The sequence below is a fragment of the Canis aureus genome, chromosome 15 (assembly GCF_053574225.1).
Source record: "Canis aureus isolate CA01 chromosome 15, VMU_Caureus_v.1.0, whole genome shotgun sequence".
Classification (NCBI taxonomy): domain Eukaryota; kingdom Metazoa; phylum Chordata; class Mammalia; order Carnivora; family Canidae; genus Canis; species Canis aureus.
Window position 1 is genome coordinate 62,733,773 of NC_135625.1, and position 17,231 is coordinate 62,751,003.

General features: G+C 37.3%; 1 protein-coding gene and 1 pseudogene across 1 annotated transcript; both read left to right on the plus strand.

Annotated features, from left to right (window-relative positions):
- Nucleotides 1–3,716: 3,716 nt before the first annotated feature.
- Nucleotides 3,717–4,633, plus strand: LOC144284081 (olfactory receptor 2A2-like; annotated as a pseudogene).
- An 8,523-nt stretch (nucleotides 4,634–13,156) lies between these two features.
- On the plus strand, nucleotides 13,157–16,946 carry OR2A7 (olfactory receptor family 2 subfamily A member 7). Its single transcript, XM_077848450.1, has 2 exons — nucleotides 13,157–13,301; nucleotides 15,865–16,946. The coding sequence occupies exon 2, from the start codon at nucleotides 15,869–15,871 to the stop codon at nucleotides 16,799–16,801; it is 933 nt and encodes a 310-aa protein (XP_077704576.1). The 5' UTR covers nucleotides 13,157–13,301; nucleotides 15,865–15,868; the 3' UTR covers nucleotides 16,802–16,946.
- The last annotated feature ends 285 nt before the right edge of the window (nucleotides 16,947–17,231 follow it).

The window sequence follows — 17,231 nt, forward strand, 5'->3', positions numbered from 1 at the left end:
ATTCTCATGCGGAGCTCTTCCTAGCTGGGCTGCAAGCATGGGCATTCTGACTCCATTTGACATCACTCTGCATCACCTCAAACACTGTGATTAAGGGTGGAGGTCAGAATGGGTGCTCATATGAAAATGGATAGAAGGCAAAGAAAATAGGAGATTTCTTATCCAGTCTGTGGCTCTCTGAACTCAGCCACAGAGATTAAAGGACTTCACACACCTAGATGAAGGTATTGATGTGCAGAGATGAAAGGATAAGGATAGTAGGTAGCTATGGATACCTCCACCAGTAGAATTTTCAACACAAAATCCACTATTCCTCTTGACGTCACTGAGTGACTGACAATTAGCCTAAAAACAAAAGTCCTAATGAGAGTGTTTCACAGAACAATGAAATAGTTAAGGGTGATTTATAGCTATGTCTAAGTTATATCCTCTCAGTTTATTCTTGAATGTTGCTGTATGTCATACTATGATAGCATCTGTGTTTTAGGAAATATTTTTTCTGGTCCCAGTGTAGGATAACATGGATACCAATGCAGCTGGATTTTCTGAAGCTCCCATAGAGATGGAGCTGTGGAGCAAAACTCCTTAGCTCATGAAGCATTTTTCAGGGGTTCCTGTGTTGTATATTCAATGAAAACACACCAGGTGGGGGATCCCTGGGTGGCGCAGCGGTTTGGCGCCTGCCTTTGGCCCAGGGCGCGATCCTGGAGACCCGAGATCGAATCCCACGTCAGGCTCCCGGTGCATGGAGCCTGCTTCTCCCTCTGCCTATGTTTCTGCCTCTCTCTCTCTCTCTGTGACTATCATAAATAAATAAAATTTAAAAAAAAAAAAAAAAAAAAAGAAAACACACCAGGTGAAGAAGTGCTTTTACTGTTTATTTTCATGAACTGATGCACTTTAATTGCAGCAATTAACAAATTGAGTAGTTGTTCATGTTTTCTTCTCTCTTCCATTGCTGTAATGACTTTATGTTCTGTGATATCTTAGTTCGTATTTTCAGTTTTGGTCAATTTTTTAAAAAGAATGTCAACATAATGGTAACCAAAATGAGAAATAAATGATTTAATAATTCAAAACTGTAAAATAACCACAATTGAAAGAATCTGTAAAATAAGATCGTGAAAAAAAAAATTAAAAATTAAAAATTAAAAAAGATTGTGATGTACAAGAGGCGAGTGTTCTTCTTAGAACACTAGGAGAAATAGTAGAAATAGGTTTTTCTTATTAACTTTCCAGTTGAAAATTGAACATATTTTAATCATTGCTGATTGTTTCTAATAGTGTCTAAAACGATTGATATTCCTGATGTTTTTTAACCAATTCTGAACTCTCGACAATTATTTTTGCAGCTTAATTTAATATCACATATTCAATACACTGTTATGTAGAATCTTCCCTCACTTGATCATATTTATAGAAAATAAAGCATTAGGACATCATGTGAGCTTTTGCCCACAAAGAGACACTACTCCATCTTAACCGATGCTTCTCTCTGGTTCATAGTTTAAAAACTTCAAATATCACTATATATTGAAACTGTAACTTCAAAGTTAATTTAAGCAACTCTTCTTCTTTTAATTAATATAACCTTTTCTTCAGACTTCTCCGGTAAGTGCAAATCAGATAAAACTGCAAAATGCATTTGTTACAATTTGTCCATAGGTTTGTGATAGTCTAATATAAGAAACCAATTCCAATTTACCCTTAGGAAACAATACATTCTAAGCTGATAGGTTGAATTATTATAGTTTTTTAAGTAAAATTATTGTTAAACCATTAACATCTAATAATAAAAAGAGTAGTAGCATCACATCTAATTGTAACATCTAATAGTAAGAATTTTCCTTAAAGCAAAAGTCACAACTTTGCAAAAGCATAATGTGTTTTTCATTGAATCTGACATTCATTTAACAAAAACTTTCCAAGTGTCTTTAAAACACCTGAATTAGGGTGATCACTCAAAAGGACAAAATGATGTATATGATAATACATATTCCAGAGTATATTTTATGTGGTTAATGCAGCATGTGAATTCAATTGAATGGTCTCTGTATCCCACCCTCACTATTTCATCTTTGACTATGTCTTAAAAAAATAGTGACAGCATAATTATTTTTACTGATATCTTTAACCAAGATTGTACACTTAGTATCAGTGCTCATAAGTTGGTGCCCAGAACAGCTGAGTGGACCAAAGCAATTAGGACCATCTTTATCCAGACTGTTTAACTAGGCCTAGAAAGGATTAGCTGGCTGCCTGTCTTGTTCTTTATGATAATTATTTTTGTATAAGCAAAGAAAGCTCTTAAAGAAGTCAAGGCTTAGAATATCAAAGAACTTTCATGTACTTAAATGCATCCCTTTGAACTTCTACAAATAGATCATTTGCCACTCAGTGGTTAAACAGTGAGTACCTATGCATGTGTCCAAGGTATATCTCACAGCACTCTCCAATATATTTCCATCTTAAATATACAAAAGAATATACAAACATTGCCAATATGTTTTCATTACTCAGATCATCCCGTCAAGTGGATCATAAAAAACAAAAACAATCATATATACGAAGAAAAATTACAACTTTAGTATAAGTGAATTTAGCTTACAATGATGTACTGAGAACTATTTACATAGAAAATTTGCAACTATGCAAAATGAGCATCTACCATATGTATTTATTTATTTATTTATTTATTTTTATTTATTTATGATAGTCACACAGAGAGAGACAGAGAGAGAGAGAGAGAGAGAGGCAGAGACACAGGCAGAGGGAGAAGCAGGCTCCATGCACCGGGAGTCCGATGTGGGATTCGATCCCGGGTCTCCAGGATCGCGCCCTGGGCCAAAGGCAGGCGCTAAACTGCTGCACCACCCAGGGATCCCTACCATATGTATTTAAATGCTCAGATGTTATGCTAAATAATATATGGTAAATGGATTCTCTTCTGTGTAGCAGATGAGGTCCAGTTGAGAAGTCTTTTGATGTTAGTTACACAAGGAAAAAGAGTAATTCTTAAAGTAGACCCTAAAGTTGAGAGAAAAATCACTATATTGAACAGTTATAAAGGCACTATTATGTATGAAGAATGGTAAATGTCTAACAAGCTTTCTAGGGAGGAAGGGGACCTTATTTATTACACTTAACAATGTTGTAATATTAATACTCCCACCAGGGCCAGTTTCAAGCAACCACTATGTCCCCACTGAGCACGAAGTGGGAAAGGCTTGACTATAATTGTTAGTAAGCCAATAAAAACCAGTCCCATGAAATGGTTGGAAGTTACAGACAGAGATGATAAAATATCTCTGTAATTCTTTATATTTACTAGGCTTCCTTGAAATTAGAATGAATACATGTGATTGTTTCTGGCCTAAAAAAGTGAGACATGATGTGTGCCATTTCCAAGCTACAGTGGTTGTAAGCAGGTATGCATCTTCCCTCTACCTCCCTGCTGTGACCACCAGGAGAACTTAAGTTCCATGAGGCGCAGCTACAAGGCGAGGAAGGGCTGTCTTGCCCTTGTCTGACTTTGAGTGTAAAATATGTATCAGTATAAGGCATGGAGAATTTAGAGCATATCTGAAATTGCAATACAATAGGGACCAACATATATCTCCTCAAAATTCTTTTGAATTAAATAACTCCAGTTGTATTGACTGCTTAGCTCTGACCTTTCTTTCACCTTTATGTCCTTGACAGACTACCTTTAAGGAATGGGAGATAACCAAGCATGGGTTACAGAATTCATCTTGGTGGTGTTCCAGCTCAGTGCAGAGATGGAAGTTCCTCTTCTGGATCTTCTCCCTCTTTTATGTCTTCAGTCTGCTGGGGAACGGCATGATCTTTGGACTCCTCTGTCTAGATTCTAGACTGCACACCCCTATGTACTTTTTTCCTTTCACACCTGTCCATCATTGACATGTCCTATGCTTCCAACAATGTCCCCCAAGATGCTCACAAACTTAGTGAATCAGAAGAGAACCATACCTTTTGTTCCATGCATAATACATTTTTGTATTTAGCTTTTGCTCACAAAGAGTGCCTGATCTTGGTGGTGATGTCCTATGATAGGTTTGTAGAGATCTGCCACCCACTCTAGCACACTGTCATCGTAAGCTGGAGAGTGTGCACAGTCTTGGTCATTGCTTCCTGGACACGTGGATTTATTCTGTCTCTGGTACATGCAATTCTCCTTCTAAGGCTGCCTTTCTGTGGACCTCGGAAGTAGACCACATCTTCTGTGAAATCCTGTCTGTTCTCAAACTGGCCTGTGCTGATACCTGAATCAATGAAGCTATCATCTGCTGCCTGTATATTTATCTTAGTTGGGCCCCTTTGTTTGGGTGCTAGTCTCCTATACTAGCATCCTCTGGACCATCCTGAAAATCCATCAGGAGAAAGCTGAAGAAAAGCCTTCTCCACCTACTCTTCTCACCTCTGTGTGATTAGGCTTGTCACTGTGATGGTGGTTTATATGGTTCCAGACTCTAGCCAGAGAAAGGAACAGGAGAAAATGCTCTTCCTGTTTCATAGTCTCTTCAGTCCAATGCTGAATCCCTTCATCTACAGCCTCAAGAATGTTCAGGTGAAGAATGCCTTGTATAGAGCATTGCAAATAGGGTCTATGTGAGGGGAGGATGGAACTTATAGCTAGGTCAAGTCTTTTCCCTTTGAGATGTTTGAGAATGACAAGGTTTTCCTTAAAGCTTCCACCTTTTTATTATCCAGAGCAGCAAAGTATTTTCAGGTAATAATACTTCACTTTGTCATGCCTTTTCAATCATTAAAAGAAAGCCTAGCAATATAAAAAACTTTTTAAAGATTTTATTCATGAGAGACAGAGAGGCAGAGACACAAGCAGAGGGAGAAGCAGGATCCATGCAGGGAGCCTCCATGTGGGACTCGATCCCAGGATGCTGGGATTATGCCCTGGGCCAAAGGTGGACACTCAACTGCTGAGCCACCCAGACATCCCCCTAGCAATATAAATTAATAAATATATAGTGGAATAGTGTAACATGCTAGACTTCACTTCTCAATGGATAAACTACATAAATAATCGTGTGGCGGGGGGGATGGTCCCTGGGTAGCTCAGTTGAATGTCCAAATCTTGATTTTGGCTCAAGTCATGATCTCGGGGTCATGGGATCAAGTTTTGAGCTCTATGCTCAGTGTGGAGTCTGCTGGAGATATTCCCTGTGCTCTGTGCTCAGCAGGGAGTTGGCTGGAAATATCCCCTTTCCCTCCCCCCATGCTCGCTCGCTCTCTCTCTCTCTAAAATAAATCTTTAAAAAGAATAATAATCATGCAGGGACTGTGACTTCCAGGTAATGTCATGCAAAGTGACAATACATCTAAGATTTATTTATTATTCCTAAATGAGTATTCTTTCTTATGAAATCAAATTATTAAGACCTCTTCAATAACCTTTAACTATATTTTTAAAATTTTAAGTGCAGAAAAGATTTTATAGTTTTGCATTAAAAATAGTATATTGTCTTGTAAAAAGTAACTGGTATCAGACTTACTGTCCTGCTGTAAATGATATCAACAACCCATAGTAAGCAACATTTGACAGTCATTGAAACAATGAAGAAGATGCACATGAGGGAAGTACCACATTTACCCTTAGCTGCCCCAGGGAGGTGTTTCTCTGGTATTTGTGCAGGAATATGGAACCCAAGCAGGAATCAGAGAAAGTAGTGATCAGAGTTCAAGTCTGCTAGATGAGTTAGGAACTGGGGAGGTCAGTGTACCACAGGAGGAAGAGCAATAAAGAGAAAATCCTAGAAACATAAATGAAAGTGCCATTTGAGTTCTTAGTTTTCCTTAGTTATGTGAAAATGGATTAAGGAAATGGATTAAGAAAAGAGAACTCTAGTAGAAAAAAGCTGCCAGGAGACTGAATTTAGAGCAGAGAATTTGTAACTAACAAATGCAGGGGAAGATACTGGAGTTCAGAGCCAGCCAGAATGGGGAGATATACTGGGGGGTGGGGGGAGGACTTAGGAACTCAGCTGAGACTCCAGAAATCCCACATCTTGGGTGAATTGCCATATCCTAAAAGTATATGTTATATCCTAGCAGTAAAGAAGGAAAATGAAATACACTCACCGTCACACAGCTTGAAACCTAGGCTTAAGAGGAGTAAGAGATCTTCAAGTAATTTAACTGTGCTCCAGGAAAAAAAAACAAAAACAAAACTTTTGAGAGTTTCTTATAATTTCAACATAAAATTTTTAAAATTCCTAAATGTAAATAAAAGGCACGAAAAATTAATGAGATAAATCAGTTATTAGGAACAAAGTCACAGGTCATCCAGATAATTGGAATTGATAAGGACATTAAAATATCTCTAATCAATATAAAGAAAAAACTGAATGACAAAGCAGAATACTTCAACAGAAAATAAGAATGTTAAAAACATTCATAATCTTCTCCAAAAACAAAACAAAAAACCCCTTACATATATAACTCATTAGATATATTTGACAGAAGATGGGATACAACTGAACCCGGGATTGGTTAACTCAAATACAGTTCACTATATGTTACCAAACTAAAGCAGAGGGAGAAAAAAGAACGGAAAGAATGTGAGAGCAAAGTAGAGTTGTGGTAGATACTCCAAAAGTCCAATAAACTTTAATTTCCTAGTTCTTGAAGAAAAGAGAAAAAAATGGAATGGATGGATTATTTTGAAGAAATAATGACAAGAACTCAAAAAGTCTGATAAGCAATACCAATATACAGATTGAAGAAGCTCAAAAGAACTCAAGCAGGATAAATATAAGAAAACTTCACTGAAAATATGGTCAATGATATGATACATTGTATGGTGACAGATGGTGGCTACACTTGTGGTGAACACAGCATAATGTATAGAGAAGCCAAATCATTATGTTGTATACCTGAAACTAACATTGTATGTCAATTACACTCAAATTAAGATAAATTTCAACCAAAAAAAAAAAAAGAAAAATCAAAACCTCGTTGGAAATGTACTGAAAATGAAAAATAAAAAATTAACCTTACAAATGATCAGGGGAAAAATGCATTACTTTCAAAGGAACAGTAAGATTTTAGCTGATTTCTTCCAAACATCATGGAAGCCAAAACACACTGGAACACTATATTAGTGAAATTAAAAACTATCAGCATAGATTTCAATACACAACAAAACTGTTCCTTTAAAAGTATTATCACTCAATAGAAATTAAGAAAGGATATTGGGAATATCAGGAAGAAAAATAACAATAAACAGAACTAGGAGTAAATTCCATGGGCTTTTCTTATCCTCATGTTTCCTAAATTATGTTTGATGGCTTAAGCAAAATTATAGCATTATTTGGTGCTATTCTAAACTTTAGAGAAAATATTGAAGACTGTTAGACTATATATAAATTGGAGAGAGTAAAGACATAAAGGAGATAAAGTTTCAATACTGTACTCAAACTGGTAAAAAAAAAAAATGGCATCAACTGGAATGTGATGATGTATGATACCTAGAGCAACCATTAAGCTATTAAAAAAAAAAAAAAACAATACAAAGGAATGCACAAAAGCCCTATTGGTAAATCAAAATGAAACTTAAAAAAAAAAAAAAGTCAAGTAACCCAAAGAAGTCAAAAATATTTATAAAGAAAGAGTTGAAACAGAAAATAAAAAAAAAAAAAAAAAAAAAAAGAGGCACCTGGATGGCTCAGTCAGTTAAGTGTTGCCTTCTACTAAAGTCATGATCCCAGGGTCCTGGGATTGAGTCCATTATCGGGCTCCCTGCTCAGCAGGGAGTCTGCTTCTCTCTCTACCCCTTCCCTAGTTCATGCTCTCTCCTCTCTTGCTCACTCTCAAAATCTTAAAAAAAAAAAAAAATTAAAAATATCAGACTTTTATTGTACCAATAATTAGATTAAATATGTGCATATTATAATAAACATGCATTAGAAAAGGAAAAGTCTCAAAACTACAATGATATATCACCTCACACCTGTCAAAATGGCTAAAATCAAAAATAAGAATCAAGTGTTGGCAAGGATGGGGGAAAAGAAAACCTTCATGCACTATTAGTGGGAATGCAAATTGGTGTAGCCACTGTGGAAAACAGTATGGAGCTTCCTCAAAAAATTAAAAACAGAACTACCCTACAATCTAGAAGTCACATTACTGGGAATATACTCAAAAAATACAAAAAAAAAAAAAAAGCTAATTCAAAGGTATACATTTGTGCCTTTATTTATTGCAGCATTATTTATAATAGCCAAACTATGGAAGCAGCCCAAATGTCCATTGATAGATGAGTGGATAAAGATGTTTTTTGTGTGTATATATATATGTATACATATATATATACACACAATGGAATATTCACACACATATAGGTATACATACACACACACACACACAATGGAATATTCAACCATAAAAATGAAATTTTGCCAGTTGCAATTACATGGATGGAGCTAGAGAGTATAAAATCTGAGAGACAGATACCATATGATTTCACTCCTATGTGGAATTTAAGAAACAAATGAGCAAAGAGAGAGACAAACCAAGAAACAGAATTCTTACCTATAGAGAACAAACTCATGGTTCTCAGAGAGGAGGTGAGTGAGGTATGGGTGATGGTGATTAAGGAGCGCACTGGTGATGAGCACTGGGTAATGTATGGAATTGCTGAATCATTATATTGTACACTTGAAGGTAATACAATACTGTATGTTAACTATATTGGAATTAAAATATATAAATGAATAAATACCTAAATATGTAAATACATAAGTATATAAATGAGAGTCTCAGATGAATAATAGATATCCCTACCTCAAGATCCTAGAAAAAGAAAGGCAAAATAAATTTAAAGGAGGGGAGGAGAGGGAAGGGAATTAATGAATATAAGAACAGAAAATGCTGAAATTTAAAATGGAAAATCAAGATAAACACTAGAGTTGTTTTTTTAAAGATCAATAAAATTTAGAAACCCCCAAGAGTACTTGTAAAGACACGACTTAAAAATATAAGAATGAAAGGGGGGATATCACTGCAGACATCAAAGGATGGTAAAGGAAATTACAAGTAACTCAGATTAAATGAACCACTTCTCAAAAATCACAAACTACCACAACTCACTTAATATGAAGAATTCATTCACATGATCCTGTAACTACTAAGGAAATTTAATTCATTGTTTTAAAACTACCAAAACATAAATCTCAGGAAAATGACTTAAACACACACACAGCCTGTACACAAAGAAGATTTTTTAGTAATAGCTCAAAACAGAAACAATCCAGATGGCACTAGCAGGTAAATGGTTATACAGTGGCACATCCACACCATAAAGTACTTCTCAGCAATAAAAGGAGCTACTATTGATAGATGCAACAACCTGTGTGAATCTCCGGAGTTAAAAAAAAAAAAAATCACATAAGATTATATACCATATGGGCATGGCTAGAAAAAGGCAACATGGGAGATTCTTGTAGTGATGAAAATGTTACCCACCTGGACTGTACCAGTGTCCATACACTGTGAGTTTTGAAAGATGCTAGCAAAGGGGGAAACCGTAAAGAGTACACAGTATTATAATAATATAATAACCCTTGTATTATTTCTTAACATCTGTATCTGAACCTACGATTATATCAAAATAAAAGTTCAACTAAAAATGGAAAATTTTAAACACTAAAAACATAATTATTACACAAATTTACAAGAAAATTTAAGGAAAGTATCAAAATAACTTTGGACAGAACAAAATTGGAAGCTACACTTTGGATTACAGGGCTTAATATATACTGTTGTGTTAACTATTAGTTTAAGGATAATCAATAGAAAACAATACAATAATAGATACATATGTATTTCATCAATATTTTTGACAAAATTACCAATGTAGTTTGAAGTCATCTTTGCAGTTGGACATCTTTACAAAAACAAAAAACAAAAAACAAAAAACCTTCACTCCTATTTCATACCATCCACGAAGATAATTTGAGTGCACCTTAGATCTAAACATGAAAGCAAATGATTACTCTTCTAGGAGAAAAATTAGAGTATGATCTTTTGGTAGGTTGTTTTCTAAAGCAGGAAGCTAAGAGCACTAATCATAAAAAGAAATGAAGCTGGATGCCATTAAACTAATAATTTGTTTATCAAAAGACTCCGTAGGGAAGCGTAGAGGTAAACCACAATCTGGGTGAAAATAGCTTTCTTACACCTGTTTAACAAAGCACTTAGATCCAGACTCTGTAAAGAATGTCTACAAATTCAATGACCGGGAAAAACTCCATTGAAAACTGGGCAAAAGATTTGAACAGGTACTCCATACAAAAGGTTATTCAAAAGATCGATAAACATATGTATTCAGTACAATTAATCATCAATAAACACAAATATCACAATAGCTAATATTATAAAATTAATACCAAGTGGTGGAAAACTAAAATTATAAAACCATACTGAAAAACTGTTTGGCAATATCTACTAAAATTAAACATGTGCCTGTCCTAGGATTTGTCCAATTCTATCCTTGGTATACCCACTGAAAACACATATGAGAGCTGCCTGGGTGACTCAGTCCATTAAGTATTTGCCTTCGGCTCAGGTCATGATCCCAGGGTAGTGGGTTCAAGCCCTAGATTGGGCTCCCTGCTCAGCAAGGAGTCTGCTGCTCCCTCTCCTTCTGCCTTCAACCCCCGGCCCCAGCTCACACTCTCCCTTTCTCTGTCTCTCTCAGATAAAATATTTAAAAAAGAATATTCATAGAATGTTCTAGTTTCAATAGACGAAAACTAGAAATAACCCAAATTTCCATAACAGAATAGTGAACTATATTGAATATTATGCAGCATAAAAAAATGATACAACAGCATAGATAAATCTCAAAGACATTATATTGGGTTGAAGAAGCCAGACATAAAAACATACATGCATACTGTGTAATTTATTTATATGAGCCTCAAAAAAGAAGCAAAGCTAATCTTTGTTGTAACAGAAGTCAGAATTCCTTCCTCAGAGTGAGGAAGTGATTTGGGGCGCTGGTGGTGTGGTGAGGGGAAAAGAAAAGGGAATTTTCTCTTGTGTTGAGGATGTTCTATACCTTGATCTGGATGGGGCTTACCCAGGTGTGTTAATATATACAAACCATTGGATCTATACACTTTGTAGCTCTTTATAACACTTGGGCCATTTCATCAGCAGACCACATGGATTTGAAGGGGTCTTTGGTGAATCGTAGCACACGCAACAGGGACTCTGTGTCAGGGTCTTTCCCTCTATTCCAGAAGATATTACACATTTCAAAACACAACTCTTCATGTACTATTGAGCCTTAGCAGTGACTACTCGTAGAGTGTCAAGTAACTGTAAGTGCAGGGTTGCCTATGTTGAGCTGAGATGTTATACGACACACCGAATCATAACAGTGAGTGACCACAGCAGCCATGCCTCACACCAAGATGCAGTGTACCTCAGGACGAGCAAGCACAGAAGACAAAAGTAAGCAGAATGGCCCAGATCCTCACATCCTGGTATCAACTCTATCCCAGCTATCATGGTTCTTCCCTCTCTGCTGTGTATCTGCCACGAAGGTGGTCATTGATAAGGGTAAGTCTCTCATTGCCTGGAGGTGGCAATTCACCTTGCCATTTACACTGTGGAGACAGAAATTGCCTGAAGTGAGAATTTGCACCGACTCCTGAAAATTAGCAAATAGTTTGACTTGTTGGTCACAGATCTGGAAGGAACACGGTTGAAATATTGTGAGAATCTGTATATCCCACGTTAATGCCAGACAAGCAAGTGAGTCTGTATACCATAAATGCAGAATGGCTTGGAGTGTTGGACCTCAAAGGCAAGGCCAAGTGGGATGCCCAGAATGAGCTGAAAGGAACTTCCAAGGAAGATGCCGTGAAAAAGTACATCTATGAAGAAGATGATCTAAAGAAAAAAATACAAGGGACTGGATTTGGCCACTAGACACACATGTCCTCTAAATTGGTAGAATGTCTTGCTTTTCTAACACTGGATGAAGCCAAATGATGAAAATAACTGGTTAACCCAGTTCCTCAAGACTGTCTAGGATATAATTCTAACAGATTACGGCCTGAAACAGCTTCTGACTAGCTTTATCTGTAGATAAATTAAAAGTACATTTGCAACTTTATTTGATGATGGCTTTTTTTTTTTAATCAGGTACAAGATGATTCAGTTGGAATGTCAGCCTTTGTTCTTGGCCACCCCAGAACAAAGGGATAAGCACCCAAATGCAGTAGCCATAGCAACAGAGATGGGGGCTTTGCATGAATCTAACAGCATAGGCTGCCCCTCACCAAGATTGCTCTCTACTCCACTGCTCTGCTCAGCTGAATATATGTTCTGTCCGCAGCAGAGACCCATGCTGGGCTCTCAATATGGTCCCTTCTTCTTAAGGAGACCAGTAAATCAGTCATTGGCTTTCCAATTCCCTCTACCTCATGTGGAACCATGATTCATCATGATTATGGATAAAATGCATTACAACGGCTAATTTCCCTTTCTTGTCTGCAGTACCTGGTCAGTACCCCGATGGGAGGGCTTTGGAATATCTGATTTCTTTTTTTTTTTTTTTTTAAGATTTTATTTATTTATTCATGAGAGACACACAGAGAGAGAGAGAGAGAGGCAGAGACACAGGCAGAGGGAGAAACAGGCTCCATGCAGGGAGCCTGACGTGGGACTCGATCCCAGGTCTCCAGGATCAGGCCTTGGGCTGAAGGCAGCACTAAACCGCTGAGCCACCTGGGCTGCCCGGAATATCTGATTTCTGATACGCTTTCCAACACAACATCATCTTAGTCCATTAGACCCTCTTCACAGCTAAGGAGGTAAAAATGGGCAAATGACCAAGGGATCGTTCCTCCCAGCTTATATTGTGTTACTCAGAAATTATAGACATGATAGAAATTGTGACCTGACACACAGCAAGTACACTGGATTGTTGATAGCATCCTGCAGAATATGCTGTGATAGTATATGCCTACTCTCTTAGGTAGATTAAATATATTTCGCCTCATCCATATGGGTTGAGAGGATGGGAGTTGGCCGTCTGCTTTCCAGTGTTAGAAAAGCAAGACATTCTACCAATTTAGAGGACATGTGTGCCTAGTGGCTAATCCAGTTCCTTGTATTTTTTCTTTAGATCATCTTCTTCATAGATGTGCTTTTTCACGGCATCTTCCTTGGAAGTTCCTTTCAGCTCATTCTGGGCATCCCACTTGGCCTTGCCTTTGAGGTCCAACACTCCAAGCCATTCTGCATTTATGGTATATAGACTCACTTGCTTGTCCCCATGAGGACAGGATCAGAATTATCAAAAAGGGGAAATTTTCAAAAGTAAACTTGGTCAGCCCTTCTGCCCAGCTGTTCTTCCAGCCGGGTCGATAAACACCAGGGCATGTCCAATGTGAATTCCCAGCACAGATGCCCACACATCTGTAGATCTATGCTCAAGGATGTAGGATCTGAGTCACTATCTAAAATGATATAATGATTAAGACCTTTGAATTTAAGTTCATTTTCCAAACACCTTCAGGATGGTTGGAAAACTAGACAACACTAAAAGAAAAGGGTGTAGGAATTAATGTCAAGGTTTGTTCTTCTATTTCACTGTCAAAAAATAACCACGCATGGATCTTTGAATCTCCCAAGTGCCTCCTGAATGTTTAGGATCTGGAACAACATAATTCGTGAAACTGTAACAAATCCTGGTATTTTGGGAGCTGTAATATTCACATGGTGACAGAGAATGAATGAATTTATATGTGTGTATTATTTCAATCAGGAAGGGACTGCTTGTTTTTGACTTCTAAAGATCTCGCTCTCTCTCTAGCCTCCTAAAAGACACAAATAGGAACTACCAGTCCTCTCACCTCTCAGGAGAATAACAGTGGTGGGGTTCTTCATGACTCTGTAGGGAGCATGCTGATACAAGGGAGACCTACTGTCTCGTCCCCTATACACAGCTCTCCTGGCAATTGGGAAGGTATTTTGTGGAGATGATAAATTAATAAAGACTTCTCTTAAAAGCAACTTGAGGAGCAAAGATCCTTCCTTGGCAGTTCTCAGACGAGCAACAAGGCTTCTAGCACCATCAGTAAATTCATCCACGCTAGATATGTTTGCCTTTTCTGCGTGAAGATTTATTGGGGTCTTTATACAACAATCATCTCTAGACACACAGGTTTCCTATTTGCTTTTGTGAGTCCTGGTCAAATATATTTTGACATCATGTTTGTTTCCTGTTAGGTTTTACAATTTAATATTATGTAAGGTACATTGTTATTAATACATAAAGTTTATTCATTGATAGGTTAATAGAATATTCTGAGTAAAATGTTATTAACCTATCAATATATTAATACAACCAATGTATTAATGGCTATTTTTGACTGGTAGCTATTTTTAAGGTAAAGAGCTAAGTATGTGCAGGGGACTCTCTGGTAAATACTTAATATTAAACAGTAAAACATCACTCCTTTATTAAAAAACTAGATTCAAAGTGTCATTCATAGAGGGAAGTCAAATATATAAATAAATACGTAAGGAAGACTCTCCAGAGTTATTGAATAAGTGTACAAATGCTTATCTATTTATTACGTGCAATAGTATGAGGACAGAGTGCCAGCAATGACTATGAGCTTGGAGTTCCTATCATGATAGTTCCCCCGCCCCCCCCCCCGCCCCGCAGAGCAGTGGTAGGTATATTATAGGAAATCAGCAAATATTCTAAATTATTTTTAACATCCTGTGCATGACACTTATTATTGGAGTGGTAATAAGAGGGTTTTAGTGCAAATGGGATCATTTTTAAGGCTTATTATTTTGTAGCCATTTAAATTAAGGATTTATTGCTCATCCTTGCTGTCTCCAAGATGATCTTACATGAAGGATGGGAATAAATTTTAAGTGAAAAGGGCAATATCATGGTTGTACTTACATTTTAATTGTGGAATCATAAAGTAAGAAAGATGATTTAGTTCAATCTCAAGGATTTCAGAGACTCCTTCTGCATTATCCTTCACGGTAGCTACTGTCACCTGCAGAGGTGGGTATTTCTGGAGTATTTATCAATATTGAGTCAAAATAAAAGTTACTGATTCTGGGGTTTTTTTTGTTTAAATAAATGATAGTATAAATCTATTCATTCGTTCATGTAAATGCTCATCTAAATATTGTGGAAACCTAATAAGGTGATATTTTAGGCTAAAGATAAGTCTTTATACTTGATCAAGAGGCGATTTCATGAGATATTAGTTGTGGAGGTGACAGTACATGCAAGATTGGAAACTGTGTTTAAACAAGCAGATGAGAGGTTAATGGCTAATGGTGAATATGGTCAATGGTATATCTAACCTTAGCATATTCTATCGTTAATGATTCCTTCCAACTCAAGATTACACTTGTTGTATTTTAAGGACTTGGGCACTTGGGTGTATCAGTTAGGAGTCATTATATTTGAAAAAAAAAACAATAATTCTGACTAATATAAGCAAAGAAAGGCAGAATTTATTTGAAGAACATAGAGTAGCTCACTGAATGAAACAAAAGCCATGTATTTGATTAACATGTGACAAAATTTTAACTTTGAACATTTAGCCTCTGCCAAAAACATTAACAACAACAAAGGAAATATGTATGTGTGTATATCTATTTTTAAATTTACTTCAGGGCTATTGAAGTCTTTATACATTCATTAAAATACACAAAAATTTAGTGAAAGTATTTCTGAAAACTGTCCTATAAAAAGGTTTCAAATAAGTTAACATGAATTTATTTTTAAAGATTTTTTAAAAATCACAAACATTAACTCAGTTTATTCTGTCCTAGGAAAATGGGAGACAATATGACATATATCACAGAGTTCACCCTACTGGGATTTCCTCTTGGCCCAAGGATTCAGATGGTTCTCTTTGGGCTCTTCACCCTGTTCTATGCCTTCACCCTGCTGGGGAATGGGCTCATCCTGGGGCTCATCTCACTGGACCCCAGACTGCACACCCCCATGTACTTCTTCCTCTCCCACCTGGCCATCGTCGACATAGCCTATGCCTGCAACACGGTGCCCCAGATGCTGGTGAACCTCCTGAGGCCAGACAAGCCCATCTCCTTTGCTGGCTGCCTGACGCAGACCTTTCTCTTTCTGACCTTTGCTGTCACAGAATGTCTTCTCCTGGTGGTGATGTCCTATGACCGGTATGTGGCCATTTGCCACCCCCTCCGCTATTCTGTGATCATGAGCTGGAGAGTCTGCATCACCCTGGTGCTGACTTCTTGGACCATTGGAGTCCTTCTGTCTTTGGTTCATCTCATGTTACTTCTCCCCTTACCCTTCTGTAGATTCCAGAAAATCAATCACTTTTTCTGTGAAATCATGGCTGTTCTCAAACTTGTCTGTGCAGATACCCACATCAATGAGATTATGGTATTGGCTGGAGCAATTTCTGTGCTAGTGGGACCCTTCTCCTCAATTGTAATCTCCTATATGTGCATTTTCTGTGCCATCCTTAGAATCCAGTCTGGAGAAGGTCAAAGAAAAGCCTTCTCCACCTGCTCATCTCATCTCTGTGTGGTTGGACTCTTTTACGGCACAGCCATCATAATGTATGTTGGGCCCAGATATGGGAACCCCAAGGAGCAGAAGAAATACCTGCTCCTGTTTCACAGCCTTTTCAACCCCATGCTCAACCCCCTTATCTATAGTCTTAGGAACTTAGAAGTGAAAAATGCCTTGAAGAGAGTGCTGGGAATACAGAGAGCTTTATGAAAAGATTTATGGCATCAGGATTGATAGTGACCTAGGAAGATATTATCTCAAGAGGTTCCAACCCCAACTTAGCATGAGAATTATTTGAGCCAACATAAAAATAAGATGAAAACAGAGATGGAGGCAAACCATAAGAGACTCTTAACACTAGGAGACAAACAGATGGTTGCTGGAGGGGAGGTGGGGGATGGTGAACTGGGTGATGGGCAGTAAGGAGGGCAATTGATGTAATGAGCACTGGGTGTTATATGCAACTGATGAATCACTAAATTATACCCCTGAAACTAATAATATACTATATGTTAACTAAATTGAATTTAAATAAAAAAAAATTTTAGGGATCCCTGGGTGGCGCAGTGGTTTGGTGCCTGCCTTTGGCCCAGGGCGCGATCCTGGAGACCCGGGATCGAATCCCATGTCGGGCTCCCAG

Bases quoted from the DNA above. Each gene is read 5' to 3' on its own strand.
- OR2A7 (XM_077848450.1), top strand. From the start codon at position 15,869: ATGGGAGACAATATGACATATATCACAGAGTTCACCCTACTGGGATTT.